The sequence below is a fragment of the Tetrao urogallus genome (genome assembly GCF_951394365.1).
Source record: "Tetrao urogallus genome assembly, chromosome: 5".
NCBI classification, from domain to species: Eukaryota; Metazoa; Chordata; class Aves; order Galliformes; family Phasianidae; genus Tetrao; species Tetrao urogallus.
The window spans coordinates 20,331,622-20,355,294 of NC_136818.1; the positions used below are offsets into that span (position 1 = coordinate 20,331,622).

At 40.2% G+C, this 23,673-nt stretch overlaps 1 protein-coding gene across 1 annotated transcript; it reads left to right on the top strand.

Moving 5' to 3' along the window:
* Positions 1–16,138: 16,138 nt before the first annotated feature.
* On the top strand, positions 16,139–23,243 carry DDX59 (DEAD-box helicase 59; the record flags this gene model as incomplete). The annotated part of the gene is made up of 7 exons (XM_079535391.1): positions 16,139–16,948; positions 18,878–19,045; positions 19,609–19,698; positions 20,102–20,353; positions 21,211–21,363; positions 21,800–21,928; positions 22,980–23,243. 7 exons carry the CDS (start codon positions 16,139–16,141, stop codon positions 23,241–23,243), a joined length of 1,866 nt encoding a protein of 621 aa, XP_079391517.1.
* Positions 23,244–23,673: the final 430 nt, after the last annotated feature.

Sequence of the window (23,673 nt, forward strand, 5' to 3'; positions counted from 1 at the left end):
CTTCCCACGGGACCCTCGGCGATCCGAACTCACATGATTCCTCCTCCTCGCCCCGCGGCCGGGCGGCACAGCCGCGGCACGGCGGGAGCAGCTGAGGCGGCGCGGTGCCGGAGCCCAGCTGTCCGCTCCGGGGCCGCCGCCTCCCGCCTTCCTCCGCACAGGAATGTGGCAGAGCCCGCCGTCCTCCTCCTCCTCCGGCCCTTTGTCTCCCCGCGCTCACGCCGCCGCCCCCCGCAGCCCGAAAGCCGGCCCTGGCGGCCTCGGCCCCCGCTGCCCGGTGGAATCCCTCCGGCGGGGGCCGCGCGCCTCGGGAGCGGCCGGCCGTGCCCTCAGCCGCGGCAGGCCGGGACGCGGCCCTTCCCGGCGCCGAGGTGTCAAAACGCCGGGCGGCGGTTTCCAGGCGCCGCGCGGCCCGCCTCGCCCCGCCGACAGAACGACGCGGGCCGGGAGCAGGGCCGGCCGCCGGCCGCCCGCCGCTAAACGCCGCCCGGGCGCTGCCCCTACGGCTTGGCCCCGCGCTCCCTCAGAAGCCGCCGCTGCGGCGGTGCGCCCGCAGCTGCCGCACCGGACGGGAGACGCGCGGCCGCGCATGCGCCGACGCCGCCACAGCCGCCGCCGCCTGCTCGCTCGGGGCGGGGCGGGAACGCGCGGTCACGTGGCCGCGCATCCCGCAGGGGGCGGTTCTGGCGCCGGGCCGAGCCCGCGCCTCAGGCGGAGGCGGCGGGGCGGAGCGCTGCCCGGCGGTAAGGAGGTGCTCGGCGGGGTCCGGCGGCGAGGAAAGGAAAAGAATGAAAAGGGCGGTAGCTGCTGGCCGCGGCGCCCTCCTGCCCTTCTTCCTAGCGGGGCGGGAGGGGCTTCTCAAACGCTGTGGCTGCCGAGAGGCCGCGGCTTCCTTAGGGCCGAGCTGTGGGCGCTGCGTGACGGAGAGCGGGGGGGGAGAAGAGGTGGCGCGGGCCGAAACGCTTCGCCCTGCCAGGGCCCTGCGCCTCCAAGCGAGCGGCACGGGCTGGCACAGACTGAGCGAGGATCTCCGACGTAATGCTGTCTGCAGACGGTTACGTCTTCGCGTTTAAAATGGACTTCGCATCTCGCTGCTGCGTTACGTGTGCTTCTGGCACGTACCGTGGCGGCGGGGCCGGGAGGCATCCCGGTTTCGCTGACGGGAGCCGGCTGGAATTCCCGCAGTAGGAAATGGGAAGAACCCCATGTGCGGGTGTGGCACTGGAAAGTACTCCGTATTCATGAGAAGTACAGGCTTAGCTTTCAGCAGCTCAAGTCAAACCTGTACTTGCATGCTTTCCTCAGGTTTTTTTTTTTTTAACATGCCTCAGAAGTTATGTGACACTTAAGAACTCGTTTATGTTGTTTTTTATATTGCTTATAGAAGGGTAACTTAATTCTCATTATATAAGTAGCAACAAACACCTAGAATGCAGAAGCTTTTAAAACCCTAAATGATCAGACCCAGAAGAAAACATACTCCCAAATTTCAGCTTATTGTATGCCTAAGGAAACACCTAGAAATCAGAATGACTTCCAGGGAAACATCGTTTGTGACAACTTGAAGGCCATCACTTCAGTATGATGGGTATGGACCTACTTCAAGAGTTCTTAAGACCACCAAATAAACACTACAAAAAAAAAAAAAAAAGGCTTTTTTTTTCCCCCTTTACAAAATGCTGCATAATCCCAATAAGGAGGGATAGCTATGTTTAATGGCTTTCTGGATTTGTCATTTAATTCACTTACACAACACATGTGCCTATACTGTATTACACACTAAGAATATAGTGACCTTTACCCCAAACCAGTAAAAAGCTGTTCTAAAATAATGTAGGCCCGAGTCCGTCCTTCCTTCAAATTGGTAAGAAATTAAAAAGTTAATCTTGTTTTAGAACAACTGAAAGCAGAGGCCATTGTGGATAGGAATATATGGAGGCTACTACCAATCTAAATCTAAGTGTGAAAGTTTCTATTAGGTGCAGTGAAACCCATTCAGATTCACAGAGGGAACTCTAAAAATTGCTGTGCCATGGTAACTGTAATATAAATGATTTTAACTTGCTCAGTGCTCTTAAAAGTTAACACATGAATATAAGGCATCTGAGAGTAAAAAGGAAAACGTCTCTAGTAGTTGCTTGTGCCAGGTCTACTTCCACAAATATGCCTATATGTGGTGTTGCTCACTACATTGTCAGAGGTATCAGCAGTCAACATAGAAAGTGATTTAAGTTTGCTTTAGTTGTCTGGAAGAGATAAACAGAGAAGAAACAGTAAGGGCTCACCTCCTTCTGCTCTGCTTATTCACCTTAAAATACTTGAGTAGCAATAAACTCTTCTGTACACTATCTTTCTGTTGCAAAGTATTTAATGATTTGAAGTTCATTCTAGGTGAAAGGACAAAGTATTAAGAACTAAAGCAAGCAGCTCCCAGAGGATTTTTCTTTTCTTTTTCTTTCTTCTCACTCCCTGTACCCTGTATTAGAAACCCACTTGACTAGTTTTATCCTCTAGCTATGCCATAGACCTGATCCTTCACTGCCATCTGCTTCATCACACAGTGGTTGTACAGAATCTGTAGTCAGTGTGTGGCAAAAGTGCCACGTATGACCATGAAGCTAAAAATAATGGTGTGGGAGAAGGTTGTTGCCAGTAGTCATAACCTTGGGAGAGCGTGGAACAAACCTCTATCAACAGTTTTAAACCTCTGTTTTCTAACTTGTTTCAGGATTCTTGCACCTCCCAAAAAAGCTTTGTCTGTGATAGATTCTCTTAGACTAAACTGAGGCTGGCACAAGACTAGGGAGTGATTAGGCCCAAGTAGTATCTCATACATAATTTCTTATTTCGTAACATTATATGATAAATGTTTTAAATGGGCAATACCAGCTAGTGATAGCTAGTTGAAACTATCATGTTAAGGTAAATCCACAAACATAGCAGTTAACAGGAACTACTCCAGCACATAATACTTCAGCCCTGCCATTGAAAAAAGTCTGGAAATAACACCATAAGGATGTTACCTTTCTCTGTGTAAGACTCTCTCACCTTCTTTTCTTTCTCTCCTCAAGTAGTTCCAGTGGTCAGGATAGAAATAGCTAAAGTAAGAGATGTGCTCTGTGTCTAGCAAAGGTACTACATGCAGCTTAGCATGCCACAGATCAAGGAGCAGCCACATCCCTCCACATTCCTTAATGACTGTACTTGCTGACTCTAGGAAGCTTTGGACAGATATCAGACTGAAAAAGTCTGATCTACAGATGACTCTGAAAGAGATATTATAACATAAAGATGACTTCTAAAATGAAGTCCCTGTTATACTAGCTTTTTAGTATGGCTCCATAAGTAATATAAGACCTCTCAAATAGTGAGAGCTAGGAAAGTGCATTTTCTAACAGATACTAATTAGTATGTTAGTCTGAATTATTAAGATTACTTGACATCATTACTGATGTATTTACATAACACTATAACACAATAGAAAGCACAACGATAACAATATAGTAGCAAAGTTGTAGGCTAAGGAAAGTGAGGATAAGCCCAAATGAAGAGCAGCAGCAACAAAGGAAAAAAAAAAAGTTGCTCACCCTTAGAATACCTCAAGTATGAAAGAATTGCCAACAAAATATTCTTACATCCACTGCCAGCCCTTAAATGAGATCTGGGAGGGGCGTGAATTCTGGCTCCATCCCTTCTGGTCACTCAGCTGCATGGCTTGCACCTGAGCTCCCCTGGATTGGCCCTGCCTTCCCACCAGGTGCTCAATCACTGCTTCAAGCTGTGATTTAGCATTTCTGCTACAATATATATGCAGCTTTTGGTAGCTAGGGGTTTTATGGGGGAGTGTGTTTTTTTCTGTTTCAGAACAGTACAGAGGTGCAGGAGTGATTTTGTAACTTTTGTGTTTTAAGTTCTTTTGTTAGTTTGGATTTCCAGTGGTGATTTTTAGTTTGGTTGGTTTGTTTCTCTTTTGTCTTCTTCTCTCTGGTTACTTTGGTGCTTTTTCCAAGTTTTGTTTTTTGTTTTTTGTTTTTTTTTGTTTTTGTTTTTTTTTTTTTCCTTCTCCTTATTTGTTTTGTATGTTGGTAGCTTTTCAAGTTCTGTCCATCTCTTGGAATTGTGCATTTGCTAGGTATTTTTAGATGGCTCTTTTTTCTGCATAACATTCTGTAAGTTCACTGTTTTCTCTTTGATGTGCTTCTATGCTTAAGTTTTCTATGTAACTTTTACCTTTTTTGTGTGCACTTTAAAACATGTGAAATTGGCATTGTTCCCTTTCAGTAAGAGAGGTCTATTTTCCTCATGGCCATCTAGATGCATCCCCAGTTTTCTGAGGAAAATCCTAAGCGAGATTTTTTTGGATGTTGCCTTAAAGCCTTGAGCAACTCACCTGCCCTGGAAAATGAGATTATGGTGGGGAATTTACTTTCAGAAACGCTTTGTACAGGAACAAAATGCAATGTTATTATTGATAGCTGTTAAATAATATTTTATTTGTGCTGCAGTTCAGAATAAAATGGATGGCTAGTTTTTGAATTGTGTGTTCAGGTGTAAGAAGTTTAAATTGATTATTAGTTTTTTCACAGACAGAATGAGGGCTATCTGCACAGTTTTTCCTCTTGCATTATACTCCACTGAAATGGCTGGCCATTTGGTTTTGTTTTTTTCTCCTCTGCTTCTATATGTGCAGAAGTATGTGAATGCTCATAAGAGGTCGTTTGTTGGAGGCATACTCATGTTTATTGGTTGAGCATGAATAGGCCTTAGTTTTCCATCTTCTGGCTCTGCTTTCAGTTTCCAGTGAAGCCCATGTATGTCTGAATAAGACCAGCAGTCAGTAGGAGAGAATGCTCCATTAGGACAGGGGAATTCTTGTGCCCTTTATATGCATCAGAGTTATTTTTTAGAAGGTATTATAGTAGAGGTGGTGCAGGGGGGGAAAAAAAAAAAGTAAAGGAAATAGTACAGGAACTGTGTAATGGAGCTTTTAAATTCTCTTTATATTCTTCAAACATTATCATCTAATTCTTTTTTTTTTTTTTTTTTTTTTTTTTAAGCAGTTTCTCAGTTTCCCTTAAATTGTAGAGAAATTATGGGTTACTGAGGAACTACAACAGTTACTTCAGGGCACAGGTACAAATAGTTGGCACCTTGGCACCTTGTTTCTGAAGTAGCCATGGAAAGTGTGCTTCACAAAGATGTGCGTTGTGTCCCTGCATTTGTACATACTGACCCTTGATGTTATTGGAGATTTTGGTTACCCATATGTACTGAAATAATCTTACTCTGAGTACATAGAATTCTGCTGCATTTAATTCTCTTCGACCACCACTTAATTTGTTCATATTTTCCAAGTAGCTTTGAAGAGGTGTACCTTACAGTTAGTTTAAAGATATTTTTAATATTCCAAAACAAATAGGATACCTAAGCCTCATGTACAAGAACTAGATTTAAAGACACCCCTATTTCAATATATATTAGAAACATGGCAGGAACAGCAATTATTTTAATGGTTGACTCAAATGAAATATATGTATATTATATTTAGTAATAAAAACTTGGCAACAAAGATTTTTAAGGATAACCATCTGTGTAGTTCCCATTTGAAATCACTGCCACTAAAGACACGAGTGAATTTAATTGTGTTTATAATTGTTTTTCTGGATCAAGGGTGCCTTGCCAAGAATGTGTTTTTGAAGAAATAACTTGGATGACTTCTTTCTTCTAGAATGTCTCAAAAGAGACATTAACTGGAAAAAAAAAAAAAGTATACATCTCTGGTTATTCTGTCACTTGCTAATTCTTTGCTGCTATGGTTAGGCTTCACGTAATCACTTCACCTGCCAGTCAACAGTTCTGGATGCTGATGTCCTCATTTGTTACACTCCAACTTGACTGCTTTTCTGATACCCTGTGTCCTTTGCTTTTTTTCCAGCAGGTTGGAAATTGATAGTGGCTTGGGTAGGTACTTTTATACTGGCTATTCACTTTTCAAGCAGGCACATAAAAGTCATGTTTTTTTGAAATCAGTACAAAAGAATTCCTTTGTCATGTCTTTCACACTGCTGTGTATGGTTAGTTGTTTTATTTTTTTTTTAAAGTACTGTCAGTAATAGTTTGCTGTTACTTTGCTGTTTTCTTTAAGACTTCTATATTATCTTCTATATTATTTCTGCTTTTCCTTCTGTTATTTCCCTTGTACCCACCCAGCAGTGTGCAGCCCCCTGCAACTTAAAGCCCATCCAGTCACATGATTCCCCTATTGCTTTTGGTCTGTGATTTTTTTGTGGCAGCATCTACTGTTAAGTGTTCTGTAAATTGATTTTTGTATTTATCTGAATAACCATAATTTTAAGGAGGTTTTGATCTCAGCCTTCCTGTGGCACCTATTGAATTTTATTGGAAATGGCTAGAATTACAAATCTGTGCTGTACATCTAAATCTATATTCTAGTCAGTTACTGTAGTCGCTAATATAAGTCTACTCCTGCTGAAGCACATGCTGATTCTAATAGGATTTTTCTCATTTAAGAATTGCAGAGCTTTTTGTCTATTCTATTAGTATCAATAATTATGCTTCTCTACTTGACACCTCTTTTAAATCTGTGTGAGTGTTGCCTTAGATTGTGTGAATATTGCCGTATAGTAGTTTTCATCCACTACCTTTAGAACATATAACATTTTTTTTGGTCTGTCATCAGCTGGTCCTCCCTTCTATGTATGAACTAGTTCCTGCTCAGCTGCTCTTAAATCACTAGAGGCTGGGTTACCCTGTTGCCACACTGTGTGTTGAAGCACAGGGCATTTTCTCAGCTGTCTTACCCAGGTAGGGGGCAGTGGTCACTTCACTTGTCACCACAAAGAATGGGAGTGACAGTCAGAATCAAGGGTGTCAGAAACAGCTTTCTCTTCTTGTTAGCCAGTGTAGTTGAATGAAGATGAAGGAAGGGGACAAGCAGGCTGAAACTTGCTTTCTAAAGATTTGAGCCCTTGTGATGATTACTGCTCTGGGAGACATCTGAGCCAGACAAAGAACATGTGGGACGCTTACTTCTGCACAGATCTTCATAATCCCTCTCACAGGCTTTGTCTTAGCAGACACAGTTCAGTCCTTAAAGGTGATAATTTACTAAATGAGTAAAGCAGCAGCCTGGCTGAGAGTGTGCCTGTAGGCATTACACTGAATCAAGGGAATTGTTATATGATGCAACAGAAGTAATCCCTGGAAATAAGGACTGGAAAAGGGAGTTGATGGTATACCTATTGGTTTTCCTTTGGCAACTCTTGTCTGTGGCAAGCTCTTTTCTGTTTTCCTCACTGTGTTTAATTGAATTGCCTGATTGGAGAATGTAAGGTAACAAAACAGATATTGCAATAAATTCCTGTGTTGATGCAGGTCCAGCTTGTTCAATTGAGTGAGTAGTTCACTATTCATAAGGCATCTACTGGAATTGGGCACCTGAGTCTCTGACTTGTGCTTGTGGTGTTCTCTTTGAGGAAGAGCAGTGAGTCGTAGTCACCAGAAAAAGGTGAGGGAAACAAAGACCAGCTCAATAAGAAAGCCTATCCGAGGCATAGGCACATTAGCACATCTTCCTTTTTACCTCCAAGGTCTTATGCAGTACTGTGCTAGAATAATCAGGAGTATTGTTTGACTTCTCTGGGGGAAGAGGTGAACTGGAGATGGGACACCTAAGAACAAAGAGATGAAAAATAAGAATTGTAAACATTTTGTTGTATTGGGTTGTAGGTGTTCTACCCAGAGACCAGTGGAAATGTAGAACAAAGTGATGAATGATGTTGCTTCAGAGTCAAGATTACAGGGTTTTAGATACTGTAATAGTAGGCAAGCAGTAGCAAATAAGGCTTTGATATTATTATATTGCTCTGATTTCATTACTTAAGAGTCCTGCAGAAATATCCTCGCTGCTACTAGGGAGCAGGTTTCCTGTGTATCAACTGCTGATTAAGAGCCATCTGTATGGAGATGCACTTCTGCTGTCTCTTTAATCACTGAAGACATACTGACATGTTTCCCAGGGCCAACTCCCTCTTATAACCACTGACTATGTTTGTGGCTTCTTGCAGAACAGACAGGGTTGGTAATACAGAAGCCTTTTGTTTTTGCTCTGAGTCCCACTGATCTGGTAGGCTCTCTTTGTTCTTACTAGTCTCTTGTCTGTCTAGCCACACTTTTTCCTTGTTCAAGTTGAATAGTGCAGTAATGCTCTGTTTTCAAGTATTTAAATCAGTAATGTCAGGGGGAGCTGTTCCTATGCAGCTTTAGTTTACTCTGAAGCAGACCAGAATGGGAATGAGAGCCATGGCTTTACTTCATTTCATGGAGTCCTCAAGAATGATGCAACATGTCTAGCATTTTTCCTTTTTATATTTAACGTGTTTGGCTGAATTGCAAATAATCTCAGAGGAGCTGTTGTTTCATATGCCTACTTAGATTTAATTTGCACAAAACTGTAAGGTAGGTAGGGGTGTTCTGGAGGCTGATGTGCTATAGGCAGAGTCCCCTGAAGGGGGGGGGGAAAAAAAAGGCAAATTAGTCAAGAAAATGAACAAAATCATTTCTTTGCTCCTCTGTGTTGTGTTGTTTTCTGGCTTTATTTCTTCAAGAACGTCCTGGCAGTGAACCTGTCAGATAAATTCAGAACTATTTTATAATTGATTGCTGTATTTTTGTTGTCTCTTAGTTTAGAACTGTTGGGAGGTTTCTTCCTCTTTGGCACAAGCCTAAGCCACCACCTTTCCACAGCTCTTCTCAGCGCTCGGGTAATTGTTGTAGCCTTCTGGCTTCTTCATGACTGGCCTTTTCCTGGAAGACTTCCTTAGCTGGAGCTTCTGTCTGCATTGTTACATGATGCTACATGTAACAGTCTAATTTGTGTGCATCTTACTAGTTACAACATGAAACAATATTGTTTTGGCAAGAAACTCTACAGAATGACCTTGTTCTAATGGATCCTGTGCTACAAAAAAAAGGAAGTTGGAAAACTGGAAGTGGACACTTGCATGGCTCGAAATTGTTAATCATTTGGTTTAAACAAAACCAAACCAGACCATTTTCATGTGGACTTTCTAAGTTTGTGTTTTATAAGACTGATGTGATTTTGCCAGTTTTTTCCCAACCTATCCTTACAGCCAAGTCAGCTGCTTTGTCTTAAGAATTAGCACAGATTTAATCCACTGGGTTGTTTAGCAGCTAGAATCCCCAAGTTCTTCGTATGGATTTCATACAGCTTTTCCTAGAAGGGAAATACATGTCAGTGGAGACTTGAGCATACAGCACAAAATTTGCCATTTATATCAGAGTTCTTTGGACTTAACATCCAAAAGATTAGAATTTAATACCCAAAAAGGTTAGAAAATGTATGATGATCTAGCATGCAAATGGCTGATGACAATTTTTTTTCAGGGTAACAACTAAAAAATACATGAAATGCTACGTTGTTTCTTATTTAGTGTAGATTGAATTTATTCTGAAATTTAGAAGTATATTTTAAAACCCAAAATCTGAATTCTTCTGAACTAGACATTATTATGCTGGAATTTTTTACAGCCAAGTTACAAATCACAGAAAAAATAAGGTTTGCATGGCAAGTTCTTGGCACATCTTTCTTGGAACAGCACAAACAAAACTGCTTAATAAGGAGGCATTCATTATTTCTGTTTTGCTACCCTCTGGTATTAGAGTCACCAGCTGTAAGGTTACTGGCATTTTCTTTGAATCTTTCTAACAGAAAGCATAGGGAACCAGTCATTCAAGTGTGGTAGTGAGAGATAGGCTGCATTTGTTAAGCTTGCTTTCTTTTTTAATAGCTATTGTGCTTTATCAAGCTGAGCTAATGCATTGACTGTGTGTTCCCATAGTAAACAACATTTAGGAAACCTGCTGAATTTCAGAAGGATAAATCTGTTGTTTCATCTTTAGAGGTCTGTGATCATGGAACTCACAACTAAATAACAGGAAATTTGGTGCCATGAGGCATGGGAGGTGGTGTTGTCTGCTTAGTGCTTGTAACTGCTAGTGGATAAATACTGCAAATGGTTCATAGAAGAAAAAGCTTAAGAGAGGCTTAAAGGATTTATATTTTCTTGAACATTTAGTGATATGTTCTCATCTCTTTGGGTTATCTGTAGTCTATAGTTGCTGTATATACCAATAGGTATTTACACTTACTCAGTTTTCAGTACCTCAGCTTGATCACAGCTGAACTTGCTGTTCTGGGTAGCCTTAAAGAACGTTATCCTTTATGCAATAAAAAATAATTGCACATACTGAGTTTAGGTATATCGCATAAGAGAAAAGTATTTCTGGTTTATCTATTCATATTTAATAATCTTCTCGTAGAGCTCTGCGATAACTACACTTGTGCAATAAATTAGTGCAATACACAGTATTGGCTACATTGCCATCCTCTGACTGATCGGAGGAGTCAAGCCATGTTCTGAGTGTCTTCCACTTTTAAGTGGGTGGGAGTTTTTATGAACGTGGAGGTCATGGATTGGCAGCTGTTTTCAGATGAGTTACTTCTACTGCTTACGTTTGGTTTTGAGGGGATATTCTTAACTAATCTGCTGTACCAGAAGTACTGATTTGGCTGGAATTGAACTTGGGGCGCAGTTGTTTTGTCTGAGCTGAGTTTCTTAGAAGAATGTAAATAAAAGCAACTGGAGAAACCTGTAATTAGAGCCAAGCTTTGAAATGGTAAGAATTCGGAGGTGGACTGTTAAGGCCTAGGGCAAGGTTATTTTGGGATTTACAGAGTCTTGGTCATCTCCTTGTTTACCCAGTCCAACAGCCCTGATCCACAGAGCTTTGGTATTCATGGATTGGAGTATAGACTAAAGCTTTTCATTTTCTCCTGTACTTGGCACTTTATGCTAGGAGGAAGGTGTAACTTGAAGGCTTGCTATTTAGTCCTGTTATTCTGTCATTCTTAAATCTGTGCTTTTGTATCTCTGTAGGATGACTGTTGCATGTTTATCTTCCAGTAGCATTTGCCTGGGAAGGCAGCTCATTTTTGTCATGAGTAAATATTCAAGTGCAAGGATGAAGTTAATTAAAATATATTATCAGATTAATAGTAAGTCATGAAGGCAGGGAAAAAAAAAGCAAGTACTAGAATTTCAAGGTTATTTTCACAGATTTACATAAGTGATTTTTAACTCCATAAAATCTGAGCAGTGTACCAGTTTTGTAATGACTGGATTGTATCATTTTTATCCTACTGAAACATGTACAGAAAAATCAAGTAGCTCTCTTATAAAGAGTCAAAGGGCCAAAACTGTACTTGAAGTTATGGTTAAATAGTATAGTATCTAATTTCTAGGATTAGCAGCACCATGTAATACTGTCTGTCCAGTGCACAATTGTTTCATTTCAAATTTCAGTGCAGTAGATTTCTATTGATAGTTTCTAGTTGAGTTAGCTGTTGTCCATGCTGATGCAGCCAGCATAAGCATTTCATTTTGACTAATAAACAGTGTTTATTGTTTGTTCTGACTAATAGGTCAGAAATGTAATTGTGCTACGACCAGATACAGATCACTTCTTCACCACTATGCTGTTTGCTACAGCTAATGAAAACCATGGCCTCCCAGGTGATGGAGGGGGAAAAAAAACCAAACAGAACTCTGGGCTGTAACAAATGGTGGTACATTCTTTATTGGGGAAGAACTGGCAGGAGACTTTAGTCTCACATTTAGCTTTCCAAGGTAAGTTTTGGAGTTTATGAAAAAAAAAAAATATGGGGGGGGGGGGGGGAAGGAGTGTTAGGTGTAGCAAAAGTGAACAGTCATCTCGTTCTTGTCTCTACCTAAGGAAAGCAAACAGGGAAGAAGTACTTCTAGAGGAGGAAAAGTAGATTTTCTGTATGCATTTTGGACATAAATGAAAGGGTTTTTTTTTTTTTTTTTAAAAAGTATTGCCTTTTGAACTCTGATACATTTTTCTATTAGAACTTTGTGGATAAATGTTCCACTCAGTAATGAGGTATCTACATTGCCTTACAGTGCTTGTGGAAAAGATGTTAGCTGAAGGTGTCACTTCATTTTGGTAAACTACATAACAATTTTTTTATCCTCTATTTTGCATATCAGTCACATTCTTTTTTAGCATATGACAAAGATCTCTGCTAGGAAAATTAATACCAAATAAGTCACAGGACTGCAAAATGAATGTCAGAGCTTTGGAGTGAGTCAGTGGAAAAAATTATCCACGAGTTTTATTTTTTTAGGTGAATTATTAAGAGTGTATTGAATACTTTGTGGACAGAATGACGTTTCAGGAATTTAGAATTCTGTATGCTGAAACTTAGCATTAGGAGCCACTCAGAGCAGCAGGGAGGGCTGATATAAAGGAAGTTTTTGGACTTGACTTGTGGAGCTGTGTAGCCACCAACTCAGCCAATAGCAGCAAGTTTTGGAAGGCTCCTCTATTTTGCAGCAGCTTCCAGTGGCTTCTAAAGCCAGGAGTAGTAGCAAACACTGTCATCTGGTAAGCTGGAACTTTTAATTCCTCTTGTCTCTTGTGCATTCTCTTCTTCACACATCCATTTGTGTGGGATCCTGTAAGGGGAAGAATGCAGACTTAATTTCAGTGGGAGTTTAATCTTGTTTTTTGGAATGGGTGCCCATCTCATGCAGCAATAAACCAGCCTTATTCATTGTTATGTGAGTCTAAATAGCAAAGTAATAAGCAGCTTTCAAATGTAATGATTTGAGATCCTTACAGAAAGAGCAATAGAATAATGTAAAAGGTGAGTATTTTGGCTTTTGTGGAATACTTCTGTGGATCTGTATTAATGAAGCAGTGGCATCATGGAAAAATGACGTTTTGGGCATGTAGTACCATAACTATAAAATAATTAAAGAACTGTATTCTAATATTTTGATCTTGGACATTAGTAGAGGAAAAATAATTGATCACAGAAAAAAAACAGCAAATGCAAATACCAGAAATGGGTGATATCCCTTTTTATTTTCTGACATGGCACGGAAAGATGAAGACATTCTGCACCTGTAGGGATTTGGCACTTAATGCCAGAGCTCAAGATTGGATTTATTTGTGTTTTTTATAAACTAAAAACAACAAACAAACCCACAACTCAGTAATACTCTTTAAGCATTTAGGTTTACTTAGGTTTTTATTAATTCAAATTTTACCACATATTTCTGCAGAGAGAAACATCAACCAATATCTTCTTGGAATGTGGCTCTCCAAAGAAAAAATGCTCGGGAAGCCCAAATAATTCAGTTGTCCAAGCCTTCTTTTGTTGATTATTTGCAACAACCTTAGGAGTTGCCTGTTTACTGCCTGGTCTCAGAATAAAAACAGCGTGTTCAATGTCTGTATGAAATCAAGACAATTGATATGAATGTTAGCAGAATTGACTAGTTAAGGATTAGCCACATTATTTGTTTTTTAGATTATCTGGATTTTTCCTGTGTGGTTCCTTTAAGGCTGTGATTCAGAAACCAGTGGAGTCACTCACTGTCATTGACTGAGCGGTTTGTTTGAAGAACTGTTCCTCAAGTGAGCTTCAGCTTAGAGCTGCTGATTACTGCCTCACCTACAAATCTGCAAAGTGCCTTCCAAATCCTGAAATTTGAAAGAAACAGGAAGCTATTTAACTTTTTTGTAGCATCAGGTGGAGCAGGTATGGGGCCCATCTCCAAGTAAATGTGCTTTGATTTGTGTCACCTGAATGGACAGACATCCTCCCTCCCTTCCCAACTAGCAGATATTTTGCTAACTCCACATATAGATATGGTGAAGTGTTCTTTTACTCTTTTTTTATTATTATTTCAGCCAATTATTGTAAGTAACATCATAATAAATATATTGCTCTTTATGAATTATGACATTAACAACCACAGTTAAGGCCGTGGAATTCCTTATTTCATAATAATGCTTCATATGGAGTAACTCGATGTGCATCCTGTAGCATGAAGAAAATCCCAATCTCTGATCTGTCATTTGGAGGCACGCTTGAATTCTCGGACGTGTCAGTACTGACACTTGCCACTGGAGGGAGCGATGTGTTGGTTTCATTTCTACTCGAATTTGAGTCCACTGTGGGTACACAGCCAGCCTACACTGGGGGCTCACCCCACGTGGAAAATTCAGACTTGGCATGAGGATATTTTGCCTACGAAGGAAACTTAAAGCACACTATACTGAAGCGTTTTGGACTCTTACCCTTTGGGATGTATTTGTTAATGCAACCCTCTGTGGAACCCAAGAAGCCAGACTGTGAGGTGCCTGCAGGCTGTGTTGTAGTGCAGTGTAGCTAACAGGGCTCGCTCAGGCAGGTATCACTGCAGAGGGCTGAGCTGCGTCACTGCTGTCACACTGCTCTTCGGAATGCTTCTGATACCATCACGGATGTAGCGTGCCTAACACTTGTTTCTTCTGAACAGGGATTTTGGTCTTCTGGTTTAATCCAGTCTTGTGTCACTGAATTATTTACTGTTCATGAGTGAAGTGAAAAGTTGGTTCATGCTTCTGAAGGATGGCTGTGAGAGGGGATAAACTGTGGGGCAAAGTAGCTGCTGGTAAACTGCAGGCAAGAATCTAAAGTGCTACACTTGTTTTTGGTGGGTTTGATGCCATGGATCAGCATGGGAACACGTTTCTTGTATCACTTAAAATAGATCAAGAAGTGGAGGACTTCAATATCAACAATAATACTTTCATATTAATAATGACTATTAATGATCATATTACCAATTATAATTAGCAAAACTCGAGTATTAATAATTTGAGTGGAATTAACTTCAATATTATTTTATTGCTAATACCTTCATTAGTCTAACAGAAGTGGGTATAAATTTAATAGCTGAAATTACTTGTCGAGGTGAATGTTAGTATGCAGTAATTCTTTTGTGCATGTGTGTTTGTGTGCACTGCTGCATTCAGTGATATTATAAAATCCAACTAAGTTTCTGCATCTGCGAAGTGATGATTTAAAAAAAAAGTGTCAGTGCCTAACAAGGAAGTGTTAATTACAAGCCATTACTAATGGGCTCAGAATTGGAGGAGGAAGGGACAATCTGTTCCGGAGGACGGGCAGTGCCTTCAGACCGCAGCAGCCTTGGCGCTTTCAGCAAGCATCTTTCCCACGCACCGCCTTATTTGTGGTCTTAGGGAGCACTTTTAGACAGGGAGTACTCCGGTGGTGTGGCTTGTGCTGAAGACCAGGAGCGGGGCACACAGCGAACGGGGTCCCGCAGGGCGCCGGTGCCGCCGGCCGTGGCTGCAGCTCGCCTCCTACCGGTGACGCGCGGCCTCGGGAAGGCAGGGAGCGGCTGCGGGATACTCGGCCTGCTCTGCCGCACACATCTGTGCCGCGGGGCAGCTTCCCGGCAGCGGCGTCACGCCGTACCGCGTGGCGGGACACGGCTTGAGGCGGCGTCTGAAAGCTAATTCTGCCCTTTTGCGAAATGTGACACGTTCTGGTCTTCTCCACGGCGATATTAAAGCAGTGTGAATGGTTTAGGATCCACGGCGTGCCTTTTGCTTACTGGCATAGAAGTAATTTCCCGGATTGCTGCCCTTGCATGTGCTGGACGTGGGTAAATGCGCGAGTTAGGAATGTAGCTAGCATGCCCCACGCCTCCATTAGGTGCAGTAATAGCACGTTGTCTCGCGTGTGCCAGTCCTTGCTGTGTGCTCGGGGCGTAAAGCGCCGCTGGGACGCCACCGCACGGCTCGGCCCTCCGGAATGAAGTGGGAGGCGAGGCGGCCCCAGCTCCCACGCGGCCATCCCTTTCCGGGCCTCGGGCTCGGCTCCTCCAGGCGAGCAGGAACCCAGCCGTCCCCCTTTCTCTCGCCGCGCACCGCCGCACGCCCGAAGCTCCCCGTCTCCCTTCCCCTCAACCCGTCCCGTGCCGCCATTTTGAAAGCGGAGCAGTGAGCTGGGGCCTCTCGGGCCCGAGGGGGGGCGGCGGCGGAGGCGAGCCGGGCGGTCCGAGCGCCGCTGGCCTGCGGCGGCATTGCTAACCGAGGTGATTTTTGAAAGGGGCAGCTTCCGTGTCTTTATTAGGGGTGGGTTTCCGGGTTGGAAATTTCCTCGGCTCTGTACTGTTCTCTAATGGCTGTTTCTTTTCTGCTGTACAGAAGCATGTTTTTACCAAGGTCTGTTAAAGTCAAGAGGAGTGCTGATGAGGACAGAAGCTGTACGGCCAAGAAAAATAAATTGTCTTCTGGAGGGTCTTCCTTAGAGTTCCAAGATGATAAATCAGCTAGAACAGAAACTTCCACTTCAAAACGTGATTCGGATGAAGTTGTGCAATGTGCAGAGCCCATCGCTATTCCTTCTGATCTTGGTGTTCCTGACCCATCTTTAGGAAAAGACGAGCAAAGTACCACTGAAGATAGCTCTTCAGAAGAACCCATAAAGTCCTTCAGCAAATCTCAGCGTTGGGCAGAACCTGGAGAGCCTGTGTGTGTTGTCTGTGGTCGCTACGGAGAGTATATATGTGATAAAACAGATGAAGATGTTTGTAGCTTGGAATGTAAAGCCAAACACCTTCTACAAATTCAAGAAAAGGAGGAAAAGCTAAAATCTGATCACCTCGCACAAGGAGGATCTCAAGAAGAAACTCACCTCCTTAATACACCTTACTTCTATAAAGATCACTCCTTTATTTTAGGTTTGCAAGATGAGCAGGTTGAGAACCTTAAACTGCAGTTAGGTATCGCAATCCAGGGCCAGCAAGTTCCAAGACCTATTATAGAGTTTGAACACTGTGGTTTTCCTGAAACTTTAAACAGTAATTTAAAGAATTCTGGCTATGAAGTCCCAACTCCCATCCAAATGCAAATGATCCCTGTTGGACTGTTAGGGAGGGATATTTTGGCTAGTGCAGACACAGGCTCAGGAAAAACAGCAGCCTTCCTACTCCCTGTTATTATGAAGGTTTTGAACAAGGTAATGAAATCGTGTTTATTTTGAGGAAGTGATAGGCAACTTTGTCATCAAGATTTTCAGTGTAATTGAGAATGCAATTGCAGTCTTCTTTATTTTAAGTCATTTATTTATTTGATTGAACATTAGTTCTTTGTGGGGGAGGCCTGTTGATTATTTTGCACTTTGAATGCTAAATCATCTCCATTAGTATTATACAATATACGTTTTTTATTAAGAAAGGTAGCGAAGTTCTGCGGTAAACTTCCTACATGACTTAGAAAATGATTTCACATGTTTTGCAAGTAGTAGTTGCTAGATCTTGTTGCATCAGGTGGTTGAAAGATTTTTGACATTGGGGTAATTTCAGTTGGGATATGGTTGGCTGACCATCAAACAACTACAGGAGTTTCAGGTTGTACGATTCTGCAAATCTTGTTGCTATACAAGCAGCTTCTTGCAGTGTCAGTGGGGAGAAAGCAGTTAAGAAAATCTTTGCTTCAGGAGGATGTGAATGTATGGTGAGAAATAATGGCAAATAGTATTCTATGCCTTGTGCATCAGCTCTATATTGCTTTAGTGGCTATAATCAAGAAGATTTTGAAATTTGAAAATTTCAGATCTGATTCCACGTGATATTTTACACCGTTTATATGTCTTTCCTATAGAGAGATAGATATGTGTATATGTATTTCAACTTAATAGTCTAAAGATTATTTAAGTAACTCTTTATCTTCCAAATACTGTATCACGGGGGGTTGGTTATAGAGGAGCAGTGCTATTACACTCTGGTGTCTCTTCTGTCTGGTTATTCTCAAAGTCCGCAAGGCAGTTGTATGTGTATAGTAACATGTACAGAATCAGAGTCTCAATGAATATTATTTCATTACATAAACTCTTGTTTTCTATCTTAAGGATACTTTACTAGTTAACTTATATGTAAAAAGTATTTTGTTTAAAATAATTTTCATTTTAATGTAACAGAGAAATGATACATTAAGAACATAAGGGAAATGTGGTTATAAGATAATGTTTGACATTTCCTGGCTTAGATACTTCTAATTGTGGTGATAAGTTTTCAGCTGTTTTCATTTTGGCAAGTGTTCAACTTAACCATGTCCTTCTGGACTATGTAATTCCCCTGAAGATACAGTGGGAAAGGAACCATTTCCTGGTGTTGGTCATTTGTAAATATTCCAGTTAAAGAACAGAAAGAAACAGATACTATCCAAAATAACTATTATGTGAAATTGCAGTATAGGTATCAGTATGTGTGAGAACTGTGTTTATTTGATGAAGGATGTACTCAGTGATGTGTGATTAATATTAGTGAAATAGTGCATCTTGGAGCTAGACCGTAATTCTACCTTTTTTTTTTTTTCCTCATTTTCCTGTTGTACTTTATATTCTTTTTACTTCATTACTATGTATTAATTGTGCTTGAGAAACTGTTATCTGAGAGGAATTGCTGTACTGTAATTTTGTGTTTTCTAGATTTGCAGGAGGAGGTGATAATTTGAAGATCCTTAAATAGGGAACAAAAAGATGTTTGAAGACAGTAGCAATTTTGTATTTAGTCTCTGTCTGGCTGATTATAAGTGGGTGAGAGGGGTTATTGATTTTGTTTTGAAGTTTTCTGTGAGATGTTTTTGCTGTGTGGGTGTCCTATCGGTATTTGTCCTCTCTGTCTAATACTTATTGATTTGCTTAGTCCCAATGGTGTTTAAAATGATAAGGAGAAATATTGAGTTCCTGTGATATCAAGACTTCTAAAATGTTTGTAATCTCTCTGGATTTAGCTAGCATCCTGTGTTTTGAGTTCATGTGGAATTTGAATTCTTTTGTAATTTCAGTTGCAATAACTAAAACACAAAAATAACAAAACAAAGCACTGCTTGGAACAATGAAGCAGTTCTGTGTTCAACAGATTTCTTACCTCCCCTTTCTCTGTAGACAGAAACTCCGTCAGCCCTTATTTTGGCACCAACAAGAGAGTTAGCAATTCAGATAGAAAGACAAGCTAAAGAACTCATGGCTGGTTTACCAAACATGAGAACAGTTCTCCTGGTAGGAGGTTTACCATTGCCACCACAGCTTCATCGTCTCAAGCAAAGTGTCAAGGTAAGGACGGCAGTGTGCAAAGGTGCTCTGGAGAGTTGTGTTTTCACAACACTTGCAGAAAAGAAAAATGTGACTGTTGATATAGCTGTATATGCACAGATGCAGAGTTTTTCCTGAGTATGTGTAAGCTACTGAAATAACTGTTAGCCTTTGAAAATTTTATAATAGTATAAAGTAATAATTCTTTACATTTTACTTCTGATTGAATGTAGTAAAGATAGTTGTTGTTTTGGAAAGGATCACACATAACATTGCTATTTTCAATTAGTGAAACATGCCATTTTTGTAGACAGAGTTGTAGGTAAGGTCAAAAATAGTTCTTTTTTTTTTTTTTAATGCAGATTAGATTACACAGCTGGTATTTAGATGTTTCCATTAGAGAACTAAGAAACCCATTTCCTTTTGAGACTTCATAATTAAGTTACCTAGAAAAACTTAGAGGTTTATTTGAACATAAGTAGCTTCAGTAATTATCATCATTCTCACCTCAGTGCTGTAACTTCATAGTTTTTTCCAGTTTTTTTTCTCTCCTTTAACAGATTTTTCTTTTTGTCTTTTGTCAGGTTGTAATAGCAACACCTGGAAGACTTCTAGAGATTGTAAGGCAAAATTCTGTACAACTGCATGGCATAAAAATCATAGTAGTGGATGAAGTAAGTTTGTTAATTCTCAAGGCTATATTGTATGTACAGAGATCCTTGTAGAGAGTCGTTGTGGGTGCATTATCAGATGATCATACACACAGAATGTTCACTGTAAAGATGAAATATATTTGTTATGAGAAAATTTCACCTCTAACAATTTGAGATGTTTGAACAATGCATATTCTATCGACTGTAAAAGACTTCCATATCTGACAGCTGGGACAATGCTACTTTGAGCCAGTTATTTTTAATTTTCCTATATAGCTTTTCTTCTAACTGAAGTTTCTACTGCATTGGGATTATTACACACCAATCATATGCATCATGGGTCATCTTTCTTTTCAAGTTCATGTTTATGCTGTTTATTCTGTTTATTGAGAAATCTGATACAGATACAATATTTTTTACTTAGGTGGATACTATGTTAAAAATGGGTTTCCAGCAGCAAGTGTTGGATATTTTGGAAGACATCTCTCATGATCATCAAACTATACTGGTGTCAGCCACAATCCCAGTGGGTATTGAACACTTAGCAAATCAGCTTCTGCATGATTTTGTAAGAATAACAATTGGAGAAAAGAATCTACCATGTTCCAATGTGCGCCAGATTATTTTGTGGGTGGAAGAACCATCTAAAAAGAAGAAACTGTTTGAAATACTAAATGTAAGTGCAATGTTGTTCTCATAGGACATTTTTAAAAGTTTGTCTGTTTTCACAATGCTCTGTCAGGTTCTCATCTTTGATTCTGATCTGTACATAGTGAAGAAGAGGGTGATGTTGAAATAGTGCAGTTACACGCTCAACAGTGCTGCAGCGCGAGAACTTCATTGGCAATTTTAGGACTTACTCCACCCCTGCCACTCACACATCCTTCTGCAGCAGCAGACTACGTTCCTGTTCTTAGAACTAAGTTTAAAATCATCATTTTGGGGTTTTTGGTGATCTGCAGAATGGCACCTTAAAGATTTGTATTGATTATCTGTGTGTGGTGGAAGAACAGGACTTGTTAAAACTGTCATAGCTGCTTTATGGCCTAGGAGTTGTTTGTCATTTTAAAGGTCATTAGAAAACAAAGAATGCTAATTTAGTTCTTTCTTGAATTTTCTGTATATGAATATTGCAGGCCTCAATTACTTATGTGTACTTTAGGAATACAGAAGGGATGGAAGGGGGGAGTCTTGACCTGGGTTATGCAAGAAATAAATAAGAATTTTTAACTGAACATCAGAACGTAAAGAAATTCAGAAGTGTAATGTAACTTTTTTGTCAAGAAAGCTCCCTACTTATAAAATGTGCATGTTATTGAGATAAACTTGGGTTCTGAACTTACAAATCTTATATGTTTATGATGTATGAAATTGTGCTGATGGCTGCTGTCTTGTGGCTTCTTGTCTGGAATTTAAGAATGTTTACTCATCTGGAAGAGATATTACTGCTAGAGACATTGAGCAGCGAAGATCAAATCAGAGTTCTTGATGATGAGCAACAACCTTTGGTACCTTCTTATTTCCATTTTACAGGATAAGAAACTTTTCAAGCCTCCAGTGTTGGTATTTGTGGACTGCAAGCTAGGAGCAGATCTGCTGAGTGACGCAGTTCATAAGATTACAGGATTACAGTGTACATCCATGCATTCTGAAAAATCTCAGGTGGAAAGGACAGCCATATTACAGGTCTGTGCCTCCTGATGTTTTTAGATTCTTGATAGATAGAAAGTGGCTTTTTGTTTAATGGCTTAATTAGATCACAGTTTACTGTTTTTCTGTGGTTAAATATGAAGTATTTGTGGGGGAAAAGAGGAGAGAGGTGTGGGACCAGGTAAAATTACAGATGAGGTTATTTCAAATGCAGATAAATACTGAACACTATTTCCTAGCTTATTTGCTTTGAAACAGGAATGTAAATATGCATTTCACCTTAATTGATGCTTTTATAATTAAAATGTGGGTTCTGGTCTCTCTTTTGCTCTTTGAAGTAATACTCCTATTTAAATCAAGAATACGAGGGATCATTCTGTCTTCTGTAATAGAATAATCACATTGGCCAACAGAAGATTTCATGTTTGAAAAGCAGATAAATAAAAAAATAATTTTTTTCCTCCCCTGTCAGGGATTACTTCAAGAGAAGTATGAAGTGATAGTAAGTACTGGAGTCCTTGGACGAGGACTTGACCTTGTCAATGTCAAACTGGTCGTAAATTTTGATATGCCTTCAAGTATGGATGAATATGTACATCAGGTAAAAAAACCAAAATATTCTATCATTTGTTGAAGTATTAATTTGAAAGTATACTGAAATATGACATCCACTTATGGAAATACTGTGTCTTAGATGAAGAGATTAAGGGAGATGGACTTGTTTGGGCTGGAGAAGAGAAGGCTTAGAGTAGAATTAATTGCTGTGATAATGGATGGTTACAGAGCAGATAGAGCCAAACTGTTCTTGGAGATCTGCTGTGAAAGGCTAAGAAACAATGGTCACAACTTGCTGCAAGGGAAATTCTGACCAGATAAAAGGGGAAGGTCATTTTCATGGAGAGTGAGTTAAGGCAGTGAAACAAGTTGCTCAGAGTGGTTGTGGAACCTCTGTCTTCGGGAACATTCACAAGTCAGCAGGACAGGGTCCTGAGCAACTGATCTAAATTTGGTTAGCCTTGTTTGGGATGGGAGTTTGGACTGGGTGACTTTCAGAAGTCCTTCTAACCTCAATTACTTCATGTTACTAACTGCAGTACACTGCTTTATTTTTTGATGATTTTTGTACTTCAGCAAGTAGTCAATAAATAAACAGAACTGTACTGGTGCTAAAATAGTATTTTTTTTGTAATTAGAGAATCTTTTTAGATTCTTTTCTAATTCTTGAGCACTTTGGGTGACACAGAGAAATAATTTTGTCTCGAGAACATTGCAAGTACAGGGCTTTTATTATGATGAAACTTGCACATATTGTACAGAAAACAAGGCACATGTATGTGGTGTTGATATAGCATTTGAAAAACTAGGATTCTGTAGTTCTATGAAATCTCAGTGTTAATGTTGGATTTCTGCTATGTCCCATAAGCAAATAGTAATTTTTCATGCATGTAAATTAAAGCTTCTGATCAGTGTATCTCAAATCTAGGATGTGTATTGAATTTTTGTGTGTAGAAGATGAGATGAAGATATTGTCATTTACATAAGTTCCTGAATACCTAACTGTGTTTTATAACAGAAAATAAGGAGATATGAGGAAATTGTACTTGATATTAAACTGAGCTTTAATAGCTTAAACTGAGATGTTGCTTTTTCAGGTTGGAAGAGCAGGGAGGCTGGGTCACAATGGAACTGCGATTACTTTTATCAATAACAACAGCAAGAAACTCTTCTGGGATGTTGTGAAGAGGGTTAAACCGACAGGCACTATTCTTCCCCCACAGCTGCTTAATTCCCCATATCTACATGACCAAAAGAGAAGGGAACAGCAGAGACTTAAACAATTAGAAAATAGCCTTGTAACAGGGGATAATATTATGGACATCATTAGAAAACATGACAAAAATAATTCTCTGAGGTAACAAAGATAAAGCAAACTTTGTAATTATTATGCAACTGTGATAAAAATAAATGTGCAATTTTCATGTCTCTCTGTATTTCTTTTCTTTTTTTTTTTTTTTTTCAAATCTGATTTTCTAATATCTCATTTTTATCTCATCTTTTGCAATACCTGGCTGTTAGTATATCTTTGTTGTAGCAAAATGGGATAAACCAGGTAAGTTAAGGAAGAAATCTGTTGGGTTTTTTTTTTTTTTTTTTTTTTTTGTCATGAACCATTATAGTTGTTAATATGTAAGTGATCGTATCCATTTGCTACTTGTTTATGTGTAATTCTTGTCTTTCTCTGGCACTGGTTTTCTTCCAGGAAACCAGACCAAAGCTATGGAAATAGCGTTTCTTAGAGTGGTGGTAGCAAGTGTTGGGATAGCTGGTGTTACTACATGTCACTAC